The 25,449-nt window shown below is 43.9% G+C and overlaps 1 protein-coding gene across 1 annotated transcript in view; it reads left to right on the forward strand.

Annotated features, from left to right (window-relative positions):
- LOC137355641 (patatin-like phospholipase domain-containing protein 6) overlaps nucleotides 1-25,449 on the forward strand; it is a 168,013-nt gene that overhangs the window by 20,753 nt on the left and 121,811 nt on the right. Inside the window, 4 exon segments of the mRNA XM_068021016.1 lie at nucleotides 6,141-6,281; nucleotides 20,002-20,161; nucleotides 21,989-22,069; nucleotides 22,988-23,116. Coding sequence (XP_067877117.1) covers nucleotides 6,141-6,281; nucleotides 20,002-20,161; nucleotides 21,989-22,069; nucleotides 22,988-23,116 — 511 coding nt within the window.

Genomic DNA, 25,449 nt, shown 5'->3' on the forward strand with positions numbered 1-25,449 from the left:
CTCCATAAGAATTGTCTTAAAAACCATCTCCCCTTCTAATATTTCATTTCCCGGCGGAGCAGCAGGAGAAGGTAGTGACTCTTCGTTGGGTGAGTGAAGGCATCAGGAGCTGTGTTTTAAAAGTAAGTACTTACTGTTTTACTTACTGTTTTCCTTGTCTTTGAGTTTCTTTTGGCGCCGGAGGAACCGGAAGCTGGTCGGCAGCGAGGACTCCTGGGTAGGTATTTTCCTTAAAGGTGCGGAGCTGAGTAAACCCGAGCCACTACACATGTAGTGTCTCCCACCCATCCTCCTCATCTAACCTAATAATAAGACCCTTTTTACCCTCCTCCTCTAACCAAAAAGGACTGAGCAGGTAAGCTATTTACTGTTTTTGTTAATATCTATAGTTGTACTTAACTAAGGGGTAATTGAATAAAAGAAATGGCAGCCAGTGTAGTGTATTGCTCCTCCTGCAGAATGTTCGAGGTGAGGGGAACCTCCGGTGACCCTGCCGACTTCACCTGCTGGAAGTGCATCCGTCTCCAGCTCCTATCAGACCGTGTTAGGGAATTGGAGCTGGAGCTGGATGAACTGAGGATCATTCGGGAAGCTGAGGGGTTGATAGATAGAAGCTACACGGAGGTCGTTACTCCACAAATCAAAGGCAGCTGGGTAACAGTTAGAGGTGGGAAGAGGTCAGTGCAGGGATCTCCTGTGGTCGTTCCCCTCAACAACAAGTATACAGTTTTAGATACTGTTGGGGGGGACGGCCTATCGGGGGCAGGCTGCAGTGACCGGGCCTCTGGCACGGGGTCCTGCACTGTGGCTCAGAAGGGAAGGAGGGAAAATGGGAGAGCACTAGTCATCGGGGACTCGATGGTGAGGAGTACGGACAGGCGGTTCTGTGGGCGCAGGCGAGACGCACGGATGGTTTGTTGCCTCCCTGGTGCCAGGGTCCGTGATGTTTGTGATCGCGCCTTCAGGATCCTTAAAGGGGAGGGGGAGCAGCCAGAGGTCGTGGTGCACATTGGCACCAACGACGTAGGAAGGAAGGGTGGCACAGATGTTAGAAGTGAGTTTAGGGAGTTAGGCTGGAAGCTGAAAGCTCGGACGGACAGAGTTGTTATCTCTGGTTTGTTGCCGGCGCCACGTGATAGTGAGGCTAGGAATAGGGAGAGAGCACAGCTGAACACGTGGCTGCAGGAATGGTGTAGGAGGGAGGGCTTCCAGTTCTTGGATAATTGGACTGCATTCTGGGGAAGATGGGACCTGTTCAAACAGGACGGGCTGCATCTGAACCAGAGGGGCACCAATATCCTGGGAGGGAGGTTTGCTAGTACTGTTCGGGAGGGTTTAAACTAGTTTGGGAGGGGGATGGGAACCGGACTTGTAATCCAGGGACCAGTGGGTCCACTCAGAAAGACAAAGAGTGTAGTGAGGTATTGGGGAAGGTAGCACTGTCACAGAGGACAGATGGGCACGGAGAAGGGTTAAAGTGCGTATACTTCAACGCAAGAAGCATCAGGAATAAGGTGAGTGAATTGAAGGCGTGGATGGGCACTTGGGACTACGATGTTGTGGCCATCACTGAAACGTGGATAGGTGAGGGGGAGGAATGGTTTTTGGAGGTACCTGGTTATAGATGTTTTCATAAGATTAGGAATGGTGGTAAAAGAGGTGGGGGGGTGGCATTGTTAGTTAGAAATAGTGTAACAACTGCTGAAAGAATTTTCGAGGAGGATCTGCCGACTGAGGCACTGTGGGTTGAGGTCAGGAACAGGAAAGGAGCAGTCACCTTGATGGGAGTTTTCTATAGGCCCCCCAATAGCAGCAGGGAGGTGGAAGAGCAGATTGGGAAACAGATTTTGGAAAGGAGCAGAAGTCACAGGGTAGTAATTATGGGGGATTTCAACTTCCCAAATATTGATTGGCAACTCTTTAGATCGAATAGTTTGGATGGGGTAGTGTTTGTGCAGTATGTCCAGGAAGCTTTTCTGACTCAGTATGTAGACTGCCCGACCAGAGGGGAGGCAATATTGGATTTGGTACTAGGTAATGAACCAGGGCAAGTGATAGAGCTGTTGGTGGGCGAGCACTTTGGAGATAGTGATCACAATTCTGTAGCATTCACTGTGGTAATGGAGAGGGATAGGTATGTGCAACAGGGCAAGGTTTACAATTGGGGGAAGGGTAGATATGATGCTGTCAGGCAGGAACTGAGGAGCATAAGTTGGGAGCAGATGCTGGCAGGGAAGGGCACGGTCGAAATGTGGAACTTTTTCAAGGAGCAGATAGTAGGGGCCATTGATAAGCATGTCCCTGTCAGACAGGGAAGGGATGGTCATGTGAGGGAACCGTGGTTGACAAGAGAGGTTGAGAGTCTTGTTAGGAAGAAGAAGGATGCGTATATAAAGTTGAGGAAAAAGGGCACAGGCATAGCTCTGGAGGGATACAAGATGGCCAGGAAGGATCTGAAGAAAGGGATTAGGAGAGCTAAGAGAGGGCATGAAAAATGCTTGGCGGGTAGGATAAAAGAAAACCCCAAGGCCTTTTACGCGTATGTCAGAAATATGAGGATGACCAGGGGGACCATAGGTCCGGTCAAGGACAATAGCGGGAGACTGTGTGTTGAGCCGGAAGAGATAAGTGAGGTTTTGAATGAGTACTTCTCTTCGGTATTTACGAATGAGAAGGGGTGTATTACTGAAGAGGACGGTGTGAAACAGACTGGTAAGCTCGAGGAAGTGCTCGTGAGGAGGGAAGATGTGTTGGGGTTTTTGAATAACTTGAAGATAGACAAGTCTCCCGGGCCTGACGGGGTATATCCAAGGATGTTATGGGAAGCAAGGGATGAAATTGCAGAGCCGTTGGCAATGATCTTTTCATCTTCTCTGCTGACGGGGGTGGTACCAGGTGATTGGAGGGTGGCAAATGTTGTGCCCCTGTTCAAGAAAGGGAATAGGAACAACCCTGGGAATTACAGGCCAGTTAGTCTTACTTCGGTGGTAGGCAAGTTGATGGAAAAGGTGCTGAGGGATAGGATTTCTGAGCATCTGGAAAGACACTGCTTGATTCGGGACAGTCAGCACGGTTTTGTGAGGGGTAGGTCTTGCCTCACAAGCCTGATTGAATTCTTTGAGCAGGTGACCAAGCAAGTGGATGAGGGTAAACCAGTGGATGTGGTGTACATGGATTTTAGTAAGGCATTTGATAAGGTCCCCCATGGTAGACTTATGGAGAAAGTCAGGAGGCATGGGATAGTGGGGAATGTGGCCAGTTGGATTAAGAATTGGCTAACTGATAGAAGGCAGAGAGTGGTCTTAGATGGTAAATACTCAGCCTGGAGCCCAGTTACCAGTGGCGTGCCGCAGGGATCAGTTCTGGGTCCTCTCCTGTTTGTGATTTTTATTAACGACTTGGATGAGGAAGTCGAAGGGTGGGTCAGTAAATTTGCAGATGATACAAAGGTTGGTGGAGTTGTGGATACCGAGGAGGGCTATTGTCGTCTGCAAAGGGACTTGGATAGGTTGCAGTGCTGGGCTGAAAAGTGGCAGATGGAGTTTAACCCTGAAAAGTGTGAGGTCGTCCATTTTGGAAGGACAAACATGAATGCAAAATACTGGGTTAACGGTAGGGTTCTTGGGCATGTGGAGGAGCAGAGAGACCTTGGGGTCTATGTGCATAGATCATTGAAAGTTGCAACTCAAGTGGATAGGGCTGTGAAGAAGGCATATGGGGTGTTAGCGTTCATTAGCAGAGGGATTGAATTTAAGAGCCGTGAGGTGATGATGCAGCTGTACAGGACCTTGGTAAGGCCTCATTTGGAGTACTGTGTGCAGTTCTGGTCGCCTCATTTTAGGAAGGATGTGGAAGCCTTGGAGAGGGTGCAGAGGAGATTTACCAGGATGTTGCCTGGAATGGAGAATAAGTCTTACGAGGAAAGGCTGAACATTCTAGGCCTCTTCTCATTAGAAAGGAGAAGGATGAGGGGTGACATGATAGAGGTTTATAAGATGATCAGGGGAATAGATAGGGTAGACAGTCAGAAACTTTTTCCCCGGGTGGAGCAAAGCGTTACCAGGGGTCATAAATTTAAGGTGTAGGGTGGGAGATATAAGGGGGATGTCAGGGGAAGGTTCTTTACCCAGAGAGTGGTCGAGGCATGGAATGCCTTGCCCGGGGAAGTTGTTGAGTCAGAAACTTTAGGGACTTTCAAAAGGCTTTTGGATAGGTATATGGATAAAGGAGAATGATGGGGTATAGATTAAATTGTCCTTGACAGAGGACAAAGGATCGGCACAACATTGTGGGCCGAAGGGCCTGTTCTGTGCTGTATGTTCTATGTTCTAATATTGCTTTTGGTTCGGTGTCTTTTAAAATTGTGCATCTTTGAAGTGCCTTGGAGCATTTTCCTTTGAAGACACAGTATAAAATCCACATTGTAATTGTAGAATGCCAGTATCCAAAGCCCAGCTGCTGTTCATGTTCCACATTTGAGATATGTTGATATAGAAAAGTTTTGATGAAGTTCCTGAAGATTCCTTTGCACAATGTTTGGCTGCATTAAGAATAAATTAGACCAGATGGCAACTGATTGTGAATTGGTTGAGCGCCTCCAACACATTTGTGTGATGGAAGGGAATTTCAAATCTGATTAATCTTAACTGTTTTGTCAAAAAAACGACTCTTTGCCATCCTGTATAACCAACCTGTATTGTAATCCTGACCACTAAGTTTTCATGGGCAGGAGATGATCACAAGATTTTTCTTAGGGCAGGAAATTTTGAAACACTAGGCAGATTGCAGCTTCAATTTTGGAAATGTGTTGCTTCTGAAACCTTTTTTTTAAAAAAAAAAAAATCTATTGTGTCTTTTTAGACCAGTTCTTACTAATAGCATGATCATTATTTTGTACAGCTGATCATCACTTTATGCAGAGAGCTGCCACTTTGGTGTAGTTATGTTTTGGGACTTTTGATACATTTGTACTGTTTCAGGAAAGTGCACTCATTACGTCAGAGTGTATGGGTCTCAAAAGAGCAGGGTTGTGAATTGCTTGCTTGGCATATCAGTAGCAGCCAGAGGCAGAGAGATTTCTGAGAAATTGCATCATCCAGGACTGTCACTCAGAAAACTCACTGGAGCTGAATTTCCCAGCTGGTTCTGTTTTGCTGTAATTTGTACTTGGCTGTCTCCAGATGCTGCTCTTTTGTTAAAAGGATGAGGTATTCGTCAAAGGGAGATAAAAGGCTAAAATTACTGTTGCCAATATTGACATTTACACTCTTTTTATAGTTAACACCCCCCCCCCCCCCCCCCACGAAAATAAACTGGGTAATGCCTGCAGTGAAACAGCAGACAGGAATATGACATGACCATATTAAACACTCGCCGTTGCTAACAGTAATTAATGGAACATTTATACCTTTTGTTGTCCCAAAGAGTGCAGATTTTCGTTTTCTGGTGTTAGTTTGAAATAAGTATTTTGTGAATGTGCTGTTTGTGCCTAAATGCAGTTGGGTTAAAACATCCAAACCAGTGATGCTCGATGGTGCTCGTGATAATCTGTAGTCTTTGACCAGAAGTAACCGATTAGCATTGTTACTGTTGGGGATTTCGATTAAAATCCAGCCAAGTCACACATGACTCTGGCTCTGCATGTTGATTGGTGGAAGATCAATCAGCTTAATATCATCCCTGACGTGAGTTTGTCAACGATTTAATTGTTCAGTAACCCTGAACCAAGGGCAGTTTTATTGGTTGGAAGCCTTTTGTTTCATTCCCCCCCCCCCACTGCGCTGGCCCATCTTTTGGGGCAGGGACTGCAACTGCGGGAGTTTACAAAGGATGCCTTTCAGGTAAGCTAAGATTTGGGTTGCCTGGTCTTTAGTCCTATAACTGAGTGCTAAATATTATTTGCATTTTTAGAAATAGGATTGCGTTCTTTTACCTGCTTGACATAGATGTGGAAATAAGGTACCCAGTTGCATCAATATAGATATGAAAATTCTGTATGATTGGACGAATGTTTTGTATATTTAACACTAATATAATTGGCGTGTCAGAGCTGCACATGGCATTTGTGCCTCTCTGTCTTTGTCCCTGTCTCTATCTGTGTGTTCTTCTAAGGTACTTTTTGTCTCCTGTATCCTCCACAGATTCTTGCATATTAATAAGGAAGTTCCTACCCTGCAGCCAAAGGAGCCCCCACCGTCTGTTCTCGAGGCTGACCTGACTGAGTTTGACGTTGCCAGTTCACACTTGCCCTTGGAAGTACTGTATATGCTGAAAAACGTCAGGTAACTAGCAAATCCAAATCTTTTATGTAAAGGGGCACCACCCATGAACAGCTGAGGAAAATGCAGATTTAGTTTTCATATTTGAACATCCAGCAGTATGTTTGTGGAAGTGTTATATTCCATATTATGGCATCAATTAGCCTAGTTCCAACCGAGATAATCAAACCTTCATAATATTTCCACAACAACTGGGACGCAGCTATAGCAATGGATAATGAATTGCTAGAGAATAAGTGGTAATTCTTAGCAGAAATGGCTGCTTAATGTGTAACTGTGATGCTGTACGAGGGACAAGATTTTCACAAGTGCACTGCTAACATAGTTTGATTTTTCACCAGGGTTCTGTCACATGAGTTGTCAGACCGTTGCACAAATACTCACTTGTGCTCTGATCAAATATATTTGGAAATACATGAAAGATGGTTGGCATTTGTTTAAGTATTCTGTTTAATAATCTATTTGTGTGTGGAGAAGTGCAGACTGTAGCATAGTGCCACATAACAGGTTGTCAGCAAAGTTGAAGCCCATGGAATAAAAGGGACAGCGGCAGCATGGAAACGAAGTTGGCTGACAGGAAACAGATATTAGTAGTGAGCGGTTGTTTTTCGTACTGGAGGAATGTATTCAGTGGGGTTCCCCAGGGGTTGGTACTCGGACCACTCCTTTTCTTGTTTGATATTAGTGATCTGGATATGGGTGTGCAGGGCACAATTTCAAAATTTACAGATGACATAAAACTTGGAAGTATTGTGAACTGTGAGGAGGATAGTGATAGACTTCAAGAGGACATAGGCTGGTGGAATGGGTGAACACGTGGCAGGTGAAATTTAATCCAGAGCAGCATGAAGTGATACATCCCACAACCAACGGGTCAGATCAAAGCTCTGCAGTCCTGCCACATCTAATTGTAAATGGTGGTGGACAATTAAACAACTAACAGGAGGAGGAGGCTCAATGATGGGGGAGTCCAGCACATCACTGCAAAAGAAAAGGCTGAAGCACTCTCATCCATTTCCAGTTAGAAGTGCCAAGTTGATGATCCATCTCGGCCTCCTCCTGAGGTCCCCAGCATCACAGATGCCAGTCTTCTGCCAGTCCGATTCACTCCAGCTGATATCAAGAAACAGCTGAAGGTACTGGATATTGCAAAGGCTATGGGTCCTGACAACATTCCAGCTCTACTACTGAAGACTTGTGCTGCAGCACTAGCTGCACCTCTAGCCAAGCTGTTCCAGTCCAGCTACAACAGTGACATCTACGCGACAATGTGGAAAATTGCCAGGTATATCCTAGCCACAGAAAGCAGGACATAACCAATCCATCCAATTACTTCTCCATCAGCCTACACTCGATCATCAGCAAAGTGATGGAAGGTGTCATCGACAGTGCTATCAAGCGCCACTTAAACAGCAATAACCTGCCTACTTATGCTCAGTTTGGGTTCCGCTAGGGTCACTCGGCTCCTGATCTCATCACAGCTTTGGTCCAAACATGGACAAAAGAGCTGAACTTAAGAGGTGAGTTGAGAGTTAGAATTAGAACATTACAGCGCAGTACAGGCCCTTCGGCCCTCGATGTTGCGCCGACCTGTGAAACCATCTGACCTACACTGTTCCATTTTCATCCATGTGTCTATCCAATCTCCACTTAAATGCCCTTAAAGTTGGCGAATCTACTACTGCTGCAGGCAGGGCGTTCCACGCCCTTACTACTCTCTGAGTAAAGAAACTACCTCTCACATCTGTCCTATATCTATCACCCCTCAACTTGAAGCTATGTCCCCTCGTGTTTGCCATCACCATCCGAGGAAAAAGACGCTCACTATCCACCCTATCTAACCCTCTGATTATCTTATATGTCTCTATTAAGTCACCTCTCCTCCTCCTTCTCTCCAACGAAAACAACCTCAAGTCCCTCAGCCTTTCCTCGTAAGACCTTCCCTCCATACCAGGCAACATCCTAGTAAATCTCCTCTGCACCCTTTCCATAGCTTCCACATCCTTATGAGAGTGATTGCCCTGGATATCAAAGCAGCATTTGATCAAGTGTGGCATCAAGGAATCCTTGCCAAACTGAAGTCAGTGGGAATCGGGGGGAGCTCTTCCCTGTTTGGAGTTACACCTATCACAAAGGAAGATGGTTGTGGTTGTTGGAGGCCAATTAACTTAGCCCTAGGGCATTACCCTAAGGAACTCCTGCAGCAGTTTCCTAGACCAAACCATCTTCAGCTGATTCATCGAGACCACCCCTCCATAATAAGTTCAGAAATGGGGATGTCCTCTGATTGTACAATGTTCAGCACCATTCGCAACTCCTCAGATACTGAAGAAGTCCATGTCCATATGCAGCAGGACCTGTGCAACATTCAGGCTTGGGCTGTTAAGTGGCAAGTAACATTTGTGCCACTTCAGGATGATCTCCAATAAGAGAATCTAGCCATCTCCCCTTGACATTCAACAGCATTACCATCGCTGAATCCCCCAGTATCAACATCCTGGGGGTTACCATTGACCAGAAACTGAACTGGAGCAGCCATATAAATACTGTGGCTACAAGGGCAGGTCAGAAGCTGGGAATTCTGTAGCGAGTAACCCACCTTCTTGCTCCCCAAAGTCTGTCCACGTTCTACAAGGTACAAGTTAGGAGTGTAATGGAATACTGTCCGCTTGCAGCTCCAACAATACTCAAGACGCTCGACACCATCCAAGACAAAGCAGCCCACTTGATTGGCACCCCACCCACTACCTTCAACATTCACTCCCTCCAGCACTGATGCACAGTAGCAGCAGTGTATACCATCTACAAGAAGCACTGCAGCAATTCACCATACCTCCTTTGACAGCCCCTTTGAAACCTGCAACCTCTTCCACCTAGAAAGACAAGGACAGTAGATGCATGGGAACACTACCACCTGCAAGTTCCCCTCCAAGTCACACACCATCCTGACTTGAAAATATGTTGCTGGATCAAAATCCTGGAACTCCCTCCCTAACAGCACTGTGGGTATACCTGCATCAGATGGATTGCAGCGATTCAAGAAGACAGCTCACCACCATCACCTCGAGGGTAATTAGGGATGGGCAACAGAAGCTGGCTTTGCCATCGATGCTCAGATCCCATGAAAGAATAGAAAAACACTCTGCTTTCTATCTAGCCGCCAGCTAGCTATCCATTCTGCTACTTGCTCCCGACGTGCTTTGAGCTTATTAATTAAACTGTTATGTTGGCACCTTATAACAGGTGTTTTGGAAATTTAAATAAATTACATCTTTTACATTACCCTTGCCTACTCCCTCTGTTACCTCTTCAAAGAATTAAAGGTTGGTCAAACAAGACTTTCCCTTTTGAAATCTTTGCTGACTATTCATTATTACATTTTTGGCTTCTTGATATTTTTCCATCCTTTCCTTTAGTAGGGATTCTATTACTTTTTACTACCACCAATGTTAAACTGATTCTGTTTCTTAAATATAAGTATAATGTTAGATACCTGCTAGCCCCCTGACTGTACCGTTTTCTGCAGGGTTGGCTATTAAATATTGCATAATATAACTTATTTAGAAAGGATAGGAAAGGAAGAAAATGGCTAAGGTAGCTGTACTAACTAGAGATTAGAGAGAAGGGTATAATTAACATTATGGTGGAAACAACGTCCATGTGGATTGTGATGAAAGTTAAGGGAGTGATCATGCTAATAGGGGTATTTAACTGACAACCAGATGATATTACGGAAGTGGAAAAATAAAGACTTATATTTATATAGCACTTTTCCCGACCACTGGCTGTCCCAAAGCACTTCACAGCCAATTAAGTATTTTTTGAAGTGTAGTCAGTGTTGTAATGTAGGAAATGCGACAGCCAATTTGCACACAGTAAGCTCCCACAAGCAGCAATGTAATAATAATCAGATAATCTGTATTTGTGATGTTGATTGAGGGATACATATTGGCCAGGGCATTGGGGATAACTTCCCTGCACTTCAAAATAGTGCCAGGGGATCTTTTCTGTCCACCTGAGAGGGAAGGGGGGGCCTCTGTTTAACATTCCTTCCAAAAGGCAGCACCTTTGATCGTGCAGCACTTCCTCAATACTGCACTGGAGTGTCAGCCTGGATTGTCGCTCTCAAGTCCTGGAGTGGGAATTGAACCCATAACCTTCTGACTCAGAGGCAAGAGTGCTACCAACTGAGCTACAGCTAAAACTTATAGTGGATGGAGAAATATGTAGGCAAATCTACGAAATGAGTGAAAGACGAAGAATAATAATCATGGGAGATTTCAACTTTCCCCAGGTAACAAGAAGGGGTACTGAAAGGGTAAAAGGGAATGTTTTTACAGTGTGTGCAGGACCTCTTTCATATCCAGTAATGTAAAAAGTCCAATTGCAAATCACTGCTAGATCTGCTGATAGGAAAGGAACCAGAATAGGTAATAAAAGTAAGCATAACGGAGAATCTAGGCAATAGTAATCACAACATAAGGTTTGTGATGATGATTGAGGGAGCCATTAATAAGACAAAGAGCAATTAGAAAAAGCTAATTGAGTGGATGAGGATGGAGCTAAGGAATGTAAACTGGAATAATATATTGTCATCTTAGAGCAGCAGAGGAAAATATTTATAAAGGTGTTATGGCCAGGTGGTAAGAGGTGTGGGTGGTTCCCACTGGTTAACTCCCAACTGACCACAATTGTGTTTTGTTTAAAATGATGAGTTAGCCCTTGAGTGTTTTACTTGCCAAATAAACAGACAGTGATGAGTTTTCTTGTAGGTTTAAAACAGAAGATTAACTATTTATTGAACAATGTGCATTCCCCGAAATATTCACAACACCACTCTCACACGCATTCCCTCTTGCATGCACTCTCGAAGATAGATGGAAGGTTAAGAGTAAGAGTTCAAGGTATGATAGATATTTGTGTTTTAAGGTAAACCTGTTGAATCTTCTGAGTTGGACAATCTTTTCAAAGATGCAGGCCTGGGTTGTTTGTAATCTTGACTTGTTGAGGTGTTGTAGATTTCTGGTGGTTAAGACTTCAGACCGGAGGTGGTGGGTCACTTTCAATTCTGCACCAAGTTGAAGTGTAGAATTAGCAGCAGGGCTCCTCCCTTGTTTTTGCTGGATCCCTCAGCTCTTGGCTGGACAGACTTTTTGTGATCCTGTGATCTGTCCTTTCTCGCCAGAGAGCTACCTTTTAAGGTTTAAAAAAAACACTCTCATTAGCTTCTGTTAGGAGACAAATGGCCCTCTCCCCTGTTAGAATCACACAGTGAACCAGGATGTGGAAATCCGTGGCCAACCATTCATATCTAGATGAGTATAATCCAGTTATGATGTGGCTACTTCACACATTCTTTGCTTCAGAAGAACCATTTCAATGCAGGAATGCCTCTTGAAGGCTTCAAGATGGTTATAATTTACATCTTTTAGTCTGGAATGTATCTTTTTTGTCCTGAACAGACAGTGAGGCAATTTTCAAATACGCAGGCCAAATTGTCTGATCTTCGGTGGCCATTTTTGGCAGCATTGTTCTCCACCTCTTTTTAAAGAGTCCGCCTGGAATAAAGTTTGTAACTTAAAAGTAGGAATATGATATGTCTATACTGGGCATGACAAAGTTGATCAATAAAGTTTAGGCAAAATATATTCTGCCTAAAAACTAGCCAATAATACGGCATAGATGCATAAAGAGATCAGGGTAAAATTAAAACTAAAGAGAAAGGCATACACTATACATGGGCAATGAAGGAGAGGATAACACATGGCGATGCGAAGAGGTTGGGAAAGAAGTCAAAAAACCACAATTATGAAGGCAAAGAGGAACTTCAAAATTAAATTATCAAGGAATATAAAAAGAAATGAAGTATGGATACATAATTAAAAGAAAAATCAGGACATGGACAGAGCAACTGAGGAATGTACAAGATAAACTCAGGAATTATAATGAAATGGCAGCAATGTTGGATAATTCCTTTGTCTCAGTAGTTACCAGGGTGACTGTCAAAGTGGACAGGACAGCAGAAAAGGAGATTTTTTTTTTATGGGATGTGGGCGTCGCTGGCCAGGCCAGCATTTATTACCCATCCCTAATTGCCCTCGAGAAGGTGGTAGTGAGCTGCTGCCTTGAACCGCTGCAGTCCATGTGAGGTAGGTACACCCACAGTGCTGTTAGGAAGGGAGTTCCAGGATTTTGACCCAGCGACAGTGAAGGAGCGGCGATATAGTTCCAAGTCAGGATGGTGTGTGACTTGAAGGGGAACTTGCAGGTGGTGGTGTTCCCATGCATTTGCTGCCCTTGTCCTTCTAGTTGGTAGAGTTCGCGTGTTTGGCAGGTGCTGTCTATGGAGCCTTGGTGCGTTGCTGCAGTGCATCTTGTAGATGGTACACACTGCTGCCACTGTGCGTCGGTGGTGGAGGGAGTGAATGTTTGTAGATGGGGTGCCAATCAAGCGGGCTGCTTTGTTCTAGATGGTGTTGAGCTTCTTGAGTGTTGGAGCTGCACCCATCCAGGCAAGTGGAGAGTATTCCATCACACTCCTGACTCGTGCCTTGTAGATGGTGGACAGGCTTTGGGGACTCAGGAGGTGAGTTACTCGCCACAGGATTCCTAGCCTCTGACCTGCTCTTGTAGCCATGGTATTTATATGGCTATTCCAGTTTCTGATCAATGGTAGCCCCTAGGATGTTGTTAGTGGGGGATTCAGCGATGGTAATGCCATTGAATGTCAAGGGGAGATGGTTAGATTCTCTCTTGTTGGAGATGGTCATTGCCTGGCACTTGTGTGGCACGAATGTTGCTTGCCACTTATCAGCCCAAGCTTGGATATTGTCCAGGTCTTGCTGCATTTCTACACGGACTGCTTCAGTATCTGAGGAGTCACGAATGGTGCTGAACATTGTGCAATCATCAGCGAACATCCCCACTTCTGACCTTATTGAAGGAAGGTCGTTGATGAAGCAGCTGAAGATGGTTGGGCCTAGGACACTACCCTGAGGAATTCCTGCAGTGATGACCTGGAGCTCAGATGATTGACATGCAACAACCACAACCATCTTCCTTTGCGCTAGGTATGACGCCAGCCAGCGGAGGGTTTTCCCCATGATTCCCATTGACTTCAGTTTTGCTAAGGCTCCTTGATGCCATACTCGGTCAAATGTTGCGTTGATGTCAAGGGCAGTCACTCTCATCTCGCCTCTTGATCGATAAGAATATAAAGATGTTTAAGATAGAAAAGAAGGAGATCATTGATAAACTAGACAGATTTGGAAAGGATGAAACCCCTACTCTGGATGGATTGCATCTGCGTTTTTTTTTTATTCATTCATTCACTCATGGGATGTGAGCATTGCCAGCGATGAGAAAGGAGGCACTGCTAGATCTGGTTCTTGGGAATGAGGTGGGCTAAGTGGATCCGGTATCAGTAGGAGAACATTTAGGGGACAGTGATCATTGTATCATAATGTTTAAGCTGACTGTGAAAAAAAAATAAGGAACAATCCAGAGTAAGAATGATTAACAAGGGGAAAGCCAACTTAAATGGAGTAAGAATGGATCTGGATGAATAAATTGGAGCCCAAGGTTGGCAGGAAAAATGGTAGCTGAACAATGGGCTACCTTTACAGACCTTGACTAACAGTCGAGATCTGTTCCCTCGAAGGGGAAAGGTAGGGTAAACAAATCCAGAGCTCCCTGGATGACGGAAGAGAGAGATTCAGAGAAAGAAGAAAAAGTGTGCTTACAATGGATGCCAAGTAGAAAATACTATTGAGAACCAGGCTAAATATAGAAGATTGAGGGGGAAGTGAAAAGCAAATAGAACCAAAGAGAGAGTATGAAAAGAGACTGTCAGTTAACATAAAAGGGATAAGAAGTTTTCTGTGGACGTATAAATAGTTAAAAGGTGGAGTGGGGATGATTAAGGACCCAAAAGGGGATTTACACATGGAGGCAGATGGCATAGTTGAGGTATTAAATGAATACTTTGCATCTGTCTTTACTAAGAAGATGGTAAAAAAGGAGGTAATTCAGACACTTAGAAGGGTTTAAAATTGATGAGGTGGTATTGGATAGGCTGTCCATACTTGAAGTGGATAAGGCACCAGGACTGGATGAGGTGCATCCAAGGATACTGAGGGAAATGAGAGTGGAGATTGCGGAGGCACTGGCCATAATTTTTCAGTCTTCCTTAGACTCGGGGGGTGGGGGGGGGTAGTGCCAGAGGACTGGAGAATTGCAAACGTTATACCCTTGTTTAAAAAAGGGTGTAAAGATAAGCCCAACAACTACATGCCAGTCAGTTTAACTTCAGTGGTGGGGAAAATTCTAGAAAGAATAATTCAGGATAAAATTAAAAGTCACATGGACAAATGCGGGTTAATTTAAGAAAGCCAGCATGGAGTTTTAAAGGGAAAATCATGTTTAACTTGCTGGAGTTTTTTTTTGAGGAGGTAACAGAGCGGGTTGATGAGGGAAATGCTGTTGATGTGGTGGTGTACATGGACTTTCAAAAGGCGTTTGATACAGTGCCACACAACAGACTTGTGAGCAAAATTATAGCTCAAGGAATAAATAGGATAGTAGCAACATGGATATGGAGTTGGCTGAGTGACAGGAAGCGAAGAGTAGTGGTTAATGCAGGTTTCTCGGATTGGAGGGAGGTTTGTAGTGGAGTTCCCCAAGGGTCAATATTGGGGCCCTTGCTTTTCCTGATCTATGTTAATGACCTAGACCTTGGTGTACAGGGCACAATTTCAAAGTTTGTGGATGATACGAAACTTGGAAGCATTGTGAACTGTGAATAGAACTTTGAAAGGACATAGACAAGTTGATGGAATGGGCAGACAGGTGGCAGATGTAGTTCAATGCAGAGAAATGTGAAGTGATACATTTTGGTAGGAAGAATATGGAGAGACGATATAAAATAAAGGGTACAATTCTAAATGGGGTGCAGGAGCAGAAGGACTTGGTTGTATATGTACATAAGTCATTGAAGGTGTCAGTACAGGTTGAGCGAGCGGTTAATAAAGCATACAGTATCCTGGACTTTATTAATAGGGGCATAGAGTACAAGAGCAAGGAGGTTATGTTGGACTTGTATAAGACACTAGTTCAGTCTCAGCTGGAGTATTGCGTCCAGTTCTAGGTGCCGTGCTTTGGGAAAGACATGATGGCATTAGAGTGGGTGCAGGAAAGATTGACGAGAATGGTTCCAGAGTTGAGGAACTTCAGCTCTGAAGATAGATTGGAGATGTTGGGACTGATTTCTTGGAGAAGAGAAGGCTGAAAAGAGTTTTGATAGAGGTATTCAAAATCATGAGTGGTCTGGACTGAGTAGATAGGGAAAAACTGTTCCCACTCGTGAAAGGATCGAGCACAAGAGGGCCCAGATTTAATGTATTTGGTAAAAGAAGCAAAAGCAACATGAGGGAAAATGTTTTCATGCAGGGAGTAGTTAAGGTCTGGAATGCGCTGCCTGATTGTGTGGTGGAGGCCAGTTCAGTTGAAGCATTCGAAAAGGAATTGGACTGTTAGTTGAAAAGGAAGAATGTGAAGGGTTACGGGGAGAAGGCAGGTAGTGGCACTAGGTGAAATGCTCATTAGGAGAGCTGGTGCAGGCATGATGGGCGGAATGGCCACCTTCTGCATTGTAACAATTCTGTAATTAAGTGATTATTGCCCATCCCTAATTGCCCTTGAGAAGGTGGTGATGAGCTGCCTTCTTGAACTGCTGCAGTCCATGTGTGGGTAAATCCACAGTGCTGTTAAGAAGGGAGTTCCAAGATTTTGGTCCAGTGACAGTGAAGGAACAACGATATAGTTCAATCAGGATGGTGTGTGACTTAGAGGGGAACTTGCAGTGATGGGTTTCTATGCATCTGCCCTTGTTCTCCTAGGTGGTAGAGGTTGAAGGTTTGAAAGGTGCTGTCGAATGAGCCTTGGTGTGTTGCTGCAGTGCATCTTGTAGATGGTACACACTGCTGCCACTGTGCGTCAGTGGTGAAGGGAGTGATTGTATAAGGTGGAGGATGGGGTGCCAATCAAGCGGGCTGCTTTGTCCCGGATCGTGTCGAGCTTCTTGAGTGTCGTTGGAGCTGCACCCATCCAGGCAAGTGGAGAGTATTCCGTTGCACTCCTGACTTGTGCCTTGTAAATGGTGGACAGGCTTTGGGGAGTCAGGAGGTGAGTTACTTGCCACAGAAATCCCAGCCTCTGACCTTTGGGTATTGATCATCTTCACTCAACTAAAAACTGTATATAATAAAACATAGTTAGCATGGATTTCGAAAGTGAAGGGTCATGCTTGGCAAACTTATTGAATTCTTTGAAGAAGTAAAAGGAGTAGACAGTACATGGAATTTCAAAAGGCCTTCAATGAGGTGCCAAATGGTAGACTCATGCATAAGGTCAGAGCATTTTGAACTGGGGACAAGCTGCACAATGGATAACAAACAGAAATGGGTTTAAATATAGTTACTCAGACTGGTGGAACAGAAGAAGTGGAGTTTCACAGGGATCAGTGCTAGTATCACTATTGTTCACCTTTTACACAAATCATTTGAACTTGGGAATTGTAAATATTATATGAAAATTTGTGAGCATATTCAAATTCTGGGTGGAGGGGAGTGGTGTAGTTAATACTGAGGAGCACTGCAACAAAATATGGGAAGATGTAAACACACTTCCAGTTTCCCTCAAAATTCCAGTGGCTCTGCAGTTGTTTCTATCCTTTATTGTTTGTGCACAAGGAGGTTGAACTAATCTGGTTGGCTAAACTGGTGCTAGCTTGAATCTGCATTGCTTACAGTGTACTCAAAGCTGGGATTTTGTCCTGTAGTGCTCAGAAACACATTGTAACAACAGCCAAAATAGAGTTGCATAGAAACATAGAAAATAGGAGCAGGAGTAGGCCATTCGGCCCTTCGAGCCTCCTCCGCCATTCATTATGATCATGGCTGATCATCCAACTTAGCCTGTTCCCACTTTTGCCCCATACCCTTTGATCCCTTTAGACCCAAGAGCTATAGCTAACTCCTTTTTGAAAACATACAATGTTTTGGCCTCAACTGTTTTCAGTGGTAGCGAATTCCACAGGCTCACCACTCTCTGGGTGAAGAAATTTCTTCTCATCTCAGTCCTTATCCTTAGACTATGACCCCTGGTTCTGGACACCCCACCATCGGGAAAATCCTTCCTGCATCTACCCTATCAAGTCCTATTAAAATTTTATAGGTTTCTATGAGATTCCCCCCTCGCTCTACTGAACTCCAGCAAATATAATCCTAACCGACTCAATCTCTCCTCATATGTCAGTCCCGCTATCCCAGGATTCAGTCTGGTAAACCTTTGCTGCACTCCCTCTATAGCAAGAACATCCTTCCTCAGGTAAGGAGACCAAAACTGCACACACTATTCCAGATCTGGCCTCACCAAGGCCCTGTATAATTGCAGCAAGACATCCCTGCTTCTGTACTCGAATCCTCTCGCTATGAAAGCCAACATACCATTTGCCTTTTTTACCGCCTGTTGCACCTGCATGCTTGCCTTCAGCGACTGATGTACGAGAACACCTCGGTCTCTCTGCATATTCCCCTCTCTCAGTTTATAGCCGTTCAGATAATCTGCCTTTCTGTTTTTGCTACCAAAGTGGATAACCTCACATTATACTGCATCTGCCATGCATTAGCCCACTCACTCAGCTGTCCAAATCACCCTGAAGCCTCTCTGCATCCTCCTCACAACTCACCCTGCCACCCAGTTTTGTGTCATCTGCAAATTTGGAGATATTACATTTAGTTCCGTCATCTAAATCATTAATGTATATTGTGAATAGCGGGGGTCCTAGCACTGATCCCTGCAGTACCCTACTAGTCACTGCCTGCCATTCAGAAAAAGACCCATTTATCCCTACTCTTTGTTTCCTGTCCGCCAACCAATTTTCGATCCATCACAATACACTACCCCCAATCCCATGCGCTTTAATTTTACATGCTAATCTCTTATGTGGGACTTTGTCGAAAGCCTTCTGAAAGTCCAAATAAGCCACATCCGCTGCTTCCCTCATCAACTCTACTAGTTACTTCCTCGAACAATTCTAGTAGATTTGTCAAGCATGATTTCCCTTTCGTAAATCCATGCTGACTTTGCCCAATTCTACCACTGTTCTCTAAGTGCTCTGCTATAAAATCTTTGATAATGGACTCTAGAATTTACCCCACTACCGACGGCAGGCTAACTGGTCCATAATTCCCTGATTTCTCTCTACCTCCCTTTTTAAATAGTAGGGTTACATTAAGTGTCATATATTAAGTGTCAAAATACATAATTGCATTAAGTGTCAAAGTATGGGATGCAGGTACTACTCCCCATTGAACTGAGTGTATATCCTTTCATCCAGTCTTTAATGAAGAATTTGGGGTGAAGTATGTGCTTATGCGTAGTTCGATGTTGCGAGCAGTTGCATTTGGACAAGCAAGTATTACAGCCCAGCATTGTACAGTAAGCATTTTTGTATTGCATTTTAAACCTTTCAAGCCTTTCAGGATTTTGTGGCATAATATTTTGAAAATGCATACATCATGGCTGAGCTGATGACATTTAATTTTAGAATAATGGATTGTCTGTCAAAATGGTATTGTTCCTCTTGATATTCAGTTCAGACATCAGATAATTAAAAGCCGAAGTTTAACTGCAATTTAGGAGTTCACCTGGGACCCCTTGCTGAGGTCTGAGACACATTTCTAAAACTAAAGTATGAGGTATTTGAAGATATGTTCTGAAGCCACCGAAGGCTAATGGAAGGTAGACTGTTGAGAAATTTGATGGTTTAATCTGTTTTCTGCCATGTCTGCAGGGCAATATTGATGTCTGATTTCTTTTGTCACTCTTTCTCACGTTTCACTGTGTTTTAATTTATCTGTAATGTATGAAATTTACTATACATCATTTCTGCCATGTCTCCAGGTGGCATCTCAATAGGATTATCCCATTATAAAGAGCTCTGTCACACAGTCAGGCCTGCAGTTGCACTTTTATCACTGGAGCTGTCATTAATTCCAGGAATGTAGTTCCCCATGCCTATACCTGCAGTATCATTAATGCATTCTGAGGAAAATTCACTTCATCCTGACTTTCACAGCCGATCCACTGAAGTAAATGTAAACATACTGTGATTGATTTTAGTCTCTACAATATTTGTATCGTTTGAGGCATGCTGGATATTGGGGGTCTGCTTACCTGAAGTGCTGTGTGCAGTTGACTGGAATTTGAGGGCGTTTATTATTCTGGGACGGCTCAGAATTGGCAAAGCGCAGGGAAATAGGGTTCGAGTAGATCAGTCCAGTTGAAGAGCTGGAACCAGCACAAGTTCCATCTGTGCTGTAATATTTATGATTGGAAGGGCATGGTTTTTAAGAAACGCATCTGTTTCTGGGGAGAGTGGGGAGGCAGGATCTGCTCCAGGGAATGCTGTGCAACTGATTGGGAAAGAAAACCTTAACTTTGTCTTGAATGCAAAGCTTTAATATACACCTAAATCTGCATTTTTATTCAATTAGGCAAGACATTGATCAATAAAATTGCATTCATTCAGCAAACCCCTAGATATCTTCTAGAGAAAATCTAGCAGCTTCCAAACTGAGATACAGGACCAGATACTGTACCTGTCTAATGTTAACGTAATGTTGATATTTCTTATTCTTTTATTTAACCTTGTCCCCTGCAGAGTTCTGGGCCATTTTGAGAAGCCTCTGTTTCTGGAGCTGTGTAAACACATGATCTTCCAGCAGTTCCAGCAGGGGGAATATGTCTTCCGACTGGGGCAGGCGGACAACAGCATCTATGTGGTACAGGATGGCAAGCTGGAGCTCAGCCTGATGGGATCTGTAAGTTCAGTCAGGGAAAAGGCACAAAATGAGTGGCTAATGAATGTTTTCTGTCATTTATTATTAGTTCAATTGATTTTCAGTATAGTCAGTCCTAAACTAGCTCATTGATTCAGTACAAATGAAATGTGTCAAGGTGCATTATACTGAATTGTACTAATCCTACATGTTAGATTAATTAAGCAGCTCCCTTCACAGATGTGCTTGCTCTGCTCTCAATTACCACACCAATTGTGTTGCCTCCATTGCTCCTGCATAAGAGTACCTCATCATGGACCGAGTGTCATTGGTTCACCAATGTCTTGTCTTTGTGACAGAATAACTGTGTGGGCCGGAACTGCCCTGTGTGGTTAGTGCTCCCTGTTCGTGGTCTGTAGTCCAAAGCCTTCTGTTTACTGATGAACAGGTACTGCACCTTAGGTGTTGCCGTATAGCCCTCGCAAACTTGTGCCTCATGGCAGCACTCTGCCTGCATGGCTACGCTCTATACTCCCTATCCTGATTGAGAATTGTTCGTTTTCTATCCCACTTTGTTGTGTTTAGTGCCCTGACAATGCCCTCCCACCCCCATTTTCTCCTTTACTTGCTGGACTGTATAGCCTCAGGCTGACAGTGATCACCACCCCCCCCAAAAACCTTTTGACGGGTGTGGGACATTTAGTTTGCCTATCACTGCTCAGCGTGAAGCTGTGTAATGCTCAGCTCACTCCACCATCTGACCCAGGAGCCTGGATTCTTGGTCAGAGAACCACATCCTATATTCATGCAGGCCAACTTCCAGAAAGCCATCTTTTCCACATTGAGTCATGCTATTTATCAAAGATTGTTCTGTTCTCCTGTTCTAATTCTAGTTAACATACTTCTTTCATTTCTATAGCCATTTCCCTCTAATTATGGTTGTAAGCTTTACCCAAAATTTTAAAGGGAAAATCTTACAGATTCACATTCTCAGGAGGGATCAGTGCAGGATTTTCCATGTCAGTTCCAAAGCTTTTCTGCCAGTTCAGTAGAAAACACTGAGAAACTTAATTTGATCTGACAATTCTCTCACAATTCATGTCTCCGATTTTTCATTGAGTTTTACAATAGTTGAAGTTAAAGACTGTGGGCGGGGTCAGACTGCTGGACCGAGGGTGGGCAAGGGCATCGGGTAGATAAGGGGAGGAACGTGGAGGGGGTTGGTGATAGGTGCAAGTGCGGACAGTGGGAACTATAGCGCTAGATTGGATTGGGGAAGATTATAGAAAGTTGAAGAGGGGTGGAGCACTGTAGAGTAACAGTGAGATTTTATTTTAAAAGAGATTGGAAACATACATAATTAAGTACATTTCACTGGGGAAGACTTGATGGATAGAATAACCCATTTCTGTGGAGAACAATCTGTGATTCTAACTGGCTCAGTCTACCTCCCTGAAAGATCTGTAATGCACTTTAGAATATTTTGCTTTGTAAGATATTCTCGGTTGCAATACAGAACTGAGGGATACATTTAGTTATCCAACTTTCTGCACATCGTTGATTCCTTTTACAAAAACGGCCTTCAAATATGAAAAAGGGGTGACTTTACAGCTTATAAATCCAATCTACAGTATGTTGGTCTCCTCCAAACCGTGGCATTATGGTTAATTTCCATTATTCTTTGTGACATTGGAGGCAATGAGACGATACTGAAGCTGGTGCTTTCACCATGAAGGTGTTTGTTGTGGTGTGGGATGTGACTGAGAATGAGGTCTGAGCCTCCAGTATGGGGTTTATGCTGCTGTAAACATACTTGTATCAATACCACAACCGCACAGATATGTTTTTACTTTTGTGTTTTTCCTGCAGGAGGGAAAGGAGTGTGTTGTAAAAGAGATTTTCCCTGGTGATAGTGTACACAGTTTGCTCAGCATTCTTGACGTTATTACAGTAAGTGACCGCGTTTCAACATCATGCTTTCAGATTGGGGAAATTTACCCTCGCAGGCATAGTTGGCATATGGATCATGTTGTCCGACTGAGCTGTTTGGACCAGGGCAACTCAGGCCTGATTCTCGGTTTGTGGTGACTTAATTGGTCTCAGAGCAGAATTCTGTTTTTGTGGGGGTGGGGGGCTAGGAGGGGGTTGATCGTGACCGTTGCCACAATTGTCTTTGGGCTAGTCAGCAAAAAATATCCACTGGTTTCCTGCTCCTGGTCACAGTCTGATGATTCCAGCCGGAAGTGTACATGCTGGCTCGTGACAGGCCACAAGCCAGAATTAAGTACACTGCTTCATGAGTGGAGAATGGGCAAATCGGTGAGGGACTAGAAAGTGGGGACAGTGCCGGGAACGCACGGGTAACAATTCATTTTTCTCTTGAGCGGGGAAAAGGAAACCGAGCTGTCTTTGTTTTTTTTAATAATTATACATCAGAGTTGAGCTTGTGTGTTTATTCGGCAGGTTTACACAGCACTGTTATAGGGTCACATAGAGTGGCCAATCTATAGAGCTGCTTCAAGGAACTTGTAGCAATATTTTCGTAGATCGTTATTCTAACATACAAGAATATTCAGAATTTGTGTGAATTACGTGCATTATTATCTCGAGCCTTTAAACCTTGCAAATGCAGCATCATCCAGTGAAATCCATCTATGGATCAATAACTGACATCCACATATATATATATGCCAAACGATAGCAGCTGATATCGTCATTGTCGGGTAGTTTGTGTTCTGTGTCCAGCTATGTCTCGACTCTTTTGTGGTTCATGCGCTCAGATTTGCACTTTGGGTGGAAGTACTAGCAGTTGCTTATTCTCTTTTGGGGATGACCGTAATAATTTTGGGTGATTTTGAATCGTTCCAGGGTCACCAACGGCCGTACAAAACCGTGTCGGCTCGAGCTGCAGAAGTATCAACTGTACTTCGTTTGCCAGTGGAAGCATGTCAGACAATTTTCGAGAAGTATCCTGAAAGCCTAGTCAGAGTGGTACAGGTGAGAGCTATCATTGAACAGAGATTTTACCCCTCTTCCCAAAAATCCACAAATAAATACAGCCACACATGCCCACGAAACATCATAAACTTCTAAAGGTGATCCCATTGCCATTTGTATAAGAATAGACAGCATATGTTTTATACTCGTCTAGACACTGGGCACAAACTCTGTAGTCAACCCTGAACTTATAATAGTCAAATCCAGACCATGGTTATTCAAATCTAGGAAAATGAAAACTCTTTCCGAAAGAAAAGCCATATATTGTGAGTCATGTATTCTGACTTCTTGCAATTTGTATTTATATAGAGCTCTCAACATAGTAAACTAGCCCAAAATGTTGCACAGTGGTGGGAGAATGAGGGACGATGATCAGAGCTTTGGAAGGAGGGGAGATGGGAGAGAACTAACAAGATGGAGAGGTTTAGGAAGTGTGTTACGGGTTTTGGGGATGGGACAGCTGATTGCTCGACCTACAGAAAGTACAATAGTGAGAGAAAGCGGTACTGAAGAGTGCAGGAGGTTGCAGGAGAAGGGTCAGGTTGTGGAGTGACGGGTAGATGAGATCAAGTATGCCTTCAGATAAGGAAGCCAACAGAGATTTGGTGAGGACTGAGATGGACAGGATGTGCACAGCAGAGTTTAGGTGAGTTATACTTCAGGTTGAGGCCGTAATCCTAACTATGATCTTTCAAAGTTCTCTTGATTCAGGAACTATTCTTCAGATTGGTAAATATGTGCATGCCGCTCTGCTATTTAAGAAAGGTGAAAGAGGAAAATGAGAGAATTTTAGACCAGTTAGCTGGTTGTCAGTAAATTACCGGAGTTCATAATTAAGGATAGAGTGACTGAACCCCTTGAAAGTTTACAGCTGATCAGAGAGAGTCAGCATGAATTTATAAAGGGAGGTCATGCCTGATGAATTTTTTGAAGAGGTGACTAAAGTAGTGGTTAAAGGAATACCTTTTAGATGTCATTTATATGGACTACCAGAAGGAATTTGATAAAGTACCCCATAAAAGACTGTTAGTTAATGTTGAAGCTTATGAAATTGAAGGCAAATTATTGACTGGTTAGGAAATTGTCTGAGTGGCAGGTGACAGAGGAGGGTAATTGGCAGGATGTGACTAGTGATGACCTGCAGGGATCTGTTTTGGGCATCAGCTATTCACCATATTTGTCAACAATTTAGATGATAAGATAGAAAGCCACCTAGAAGGACAAGGACAGCAAATGCATGGGAACACCACCACCTGCAAATTCCCCTCCAAGCCACACACCATCCTGACTTGGAACTATATCTTTTACTGTCACTGGGTCAAAATCCTGGAACTCCCTCCCTAACAGCACTGTGGGTGTACCTATCTCACATGGACTGCAGTGATTAAAGAAGGCAGCTCACCACCACCTTTTCGAGGCAATTAGGGATGGGCAATAAATGCTGACATAGCCAGCGACACCCACATCCCATGAATGAATAAAAAAAAGTCACATATCCAAATTTGCTAATGACATAAATAGGCGGGATTTTAAGTGTAGATGGAAACAGAACATTACAAAGACGTATTAATAGATTAAGTGAATGGGCAAAACTGTAGCAAATGGATTTCAGTATAGGCAAATATGAGGTCGTTCACTTTGGACCTTAAAAGGATAGGACAGGGTACTTTCTAAATGATGAAAAGCTAGAAACAGTGGAGGCCCAAAGAGACTTGGCGTTCTAGGTACGTAGAGAGTCATAGAGTCGTACAGCATAGAAACAGGCCCTTCACCCCACCACGTCCATGCCGACCATAATGCCTATCTATACTAATCCCACCTGCCTGCATTAATTCCATATCCCTCCATGCCTTGCTCATTCAAGTACCTGTCCAGATGCCTCTTAAATGTTGCTACTGTTCCTGCCTCCACCACCACCTCAGGCAGCTCATTCCAGATACCCACTATTCTTTGTGTGAAAAATTTACCCCTTTGATCCCCTTTAAACCTCCTCCCTCTCACCTTAAATCTATGCCCTCTAATTTTAGTAACCCTTACCATGGGAAACAGACTCTGGCGATCTACCCTATCTATGCCTCTCATAATTTTATATACCTCTATCATATCCCCTCTCAGCCTCCTTCACTCCAGGGAAAACAGACCCAGCCTATCCAATCTCTCTTTATAACTGAACCCCTCCAAACCAGGCAACATCCTTGTGAATCTTTTGTGCACCCTCTCTAGCTTAACCACATCTTTCCTGTAGTGCGGCGACCAGAACTGCACACAGTACTCCAAATGCGGCCTAACCAACGTTATGTACAACTGTAACATGACATTCCAACTCTTGTACT

This window comes from Heterodontus francisci, chromosome 43 (assembly GCF_036365525.1).
Source record: "Heterodontus francisci isolate sHetFra1 chromosome 43, sHetFra1.hap1, whole genome shotgun sequence".
NCBI lineage: Eukaryota > Metazoa > Chordata > Chondrichthyes > Heterodontiformes > Heterodontidae > Heterodontus > Heterodontus francisci.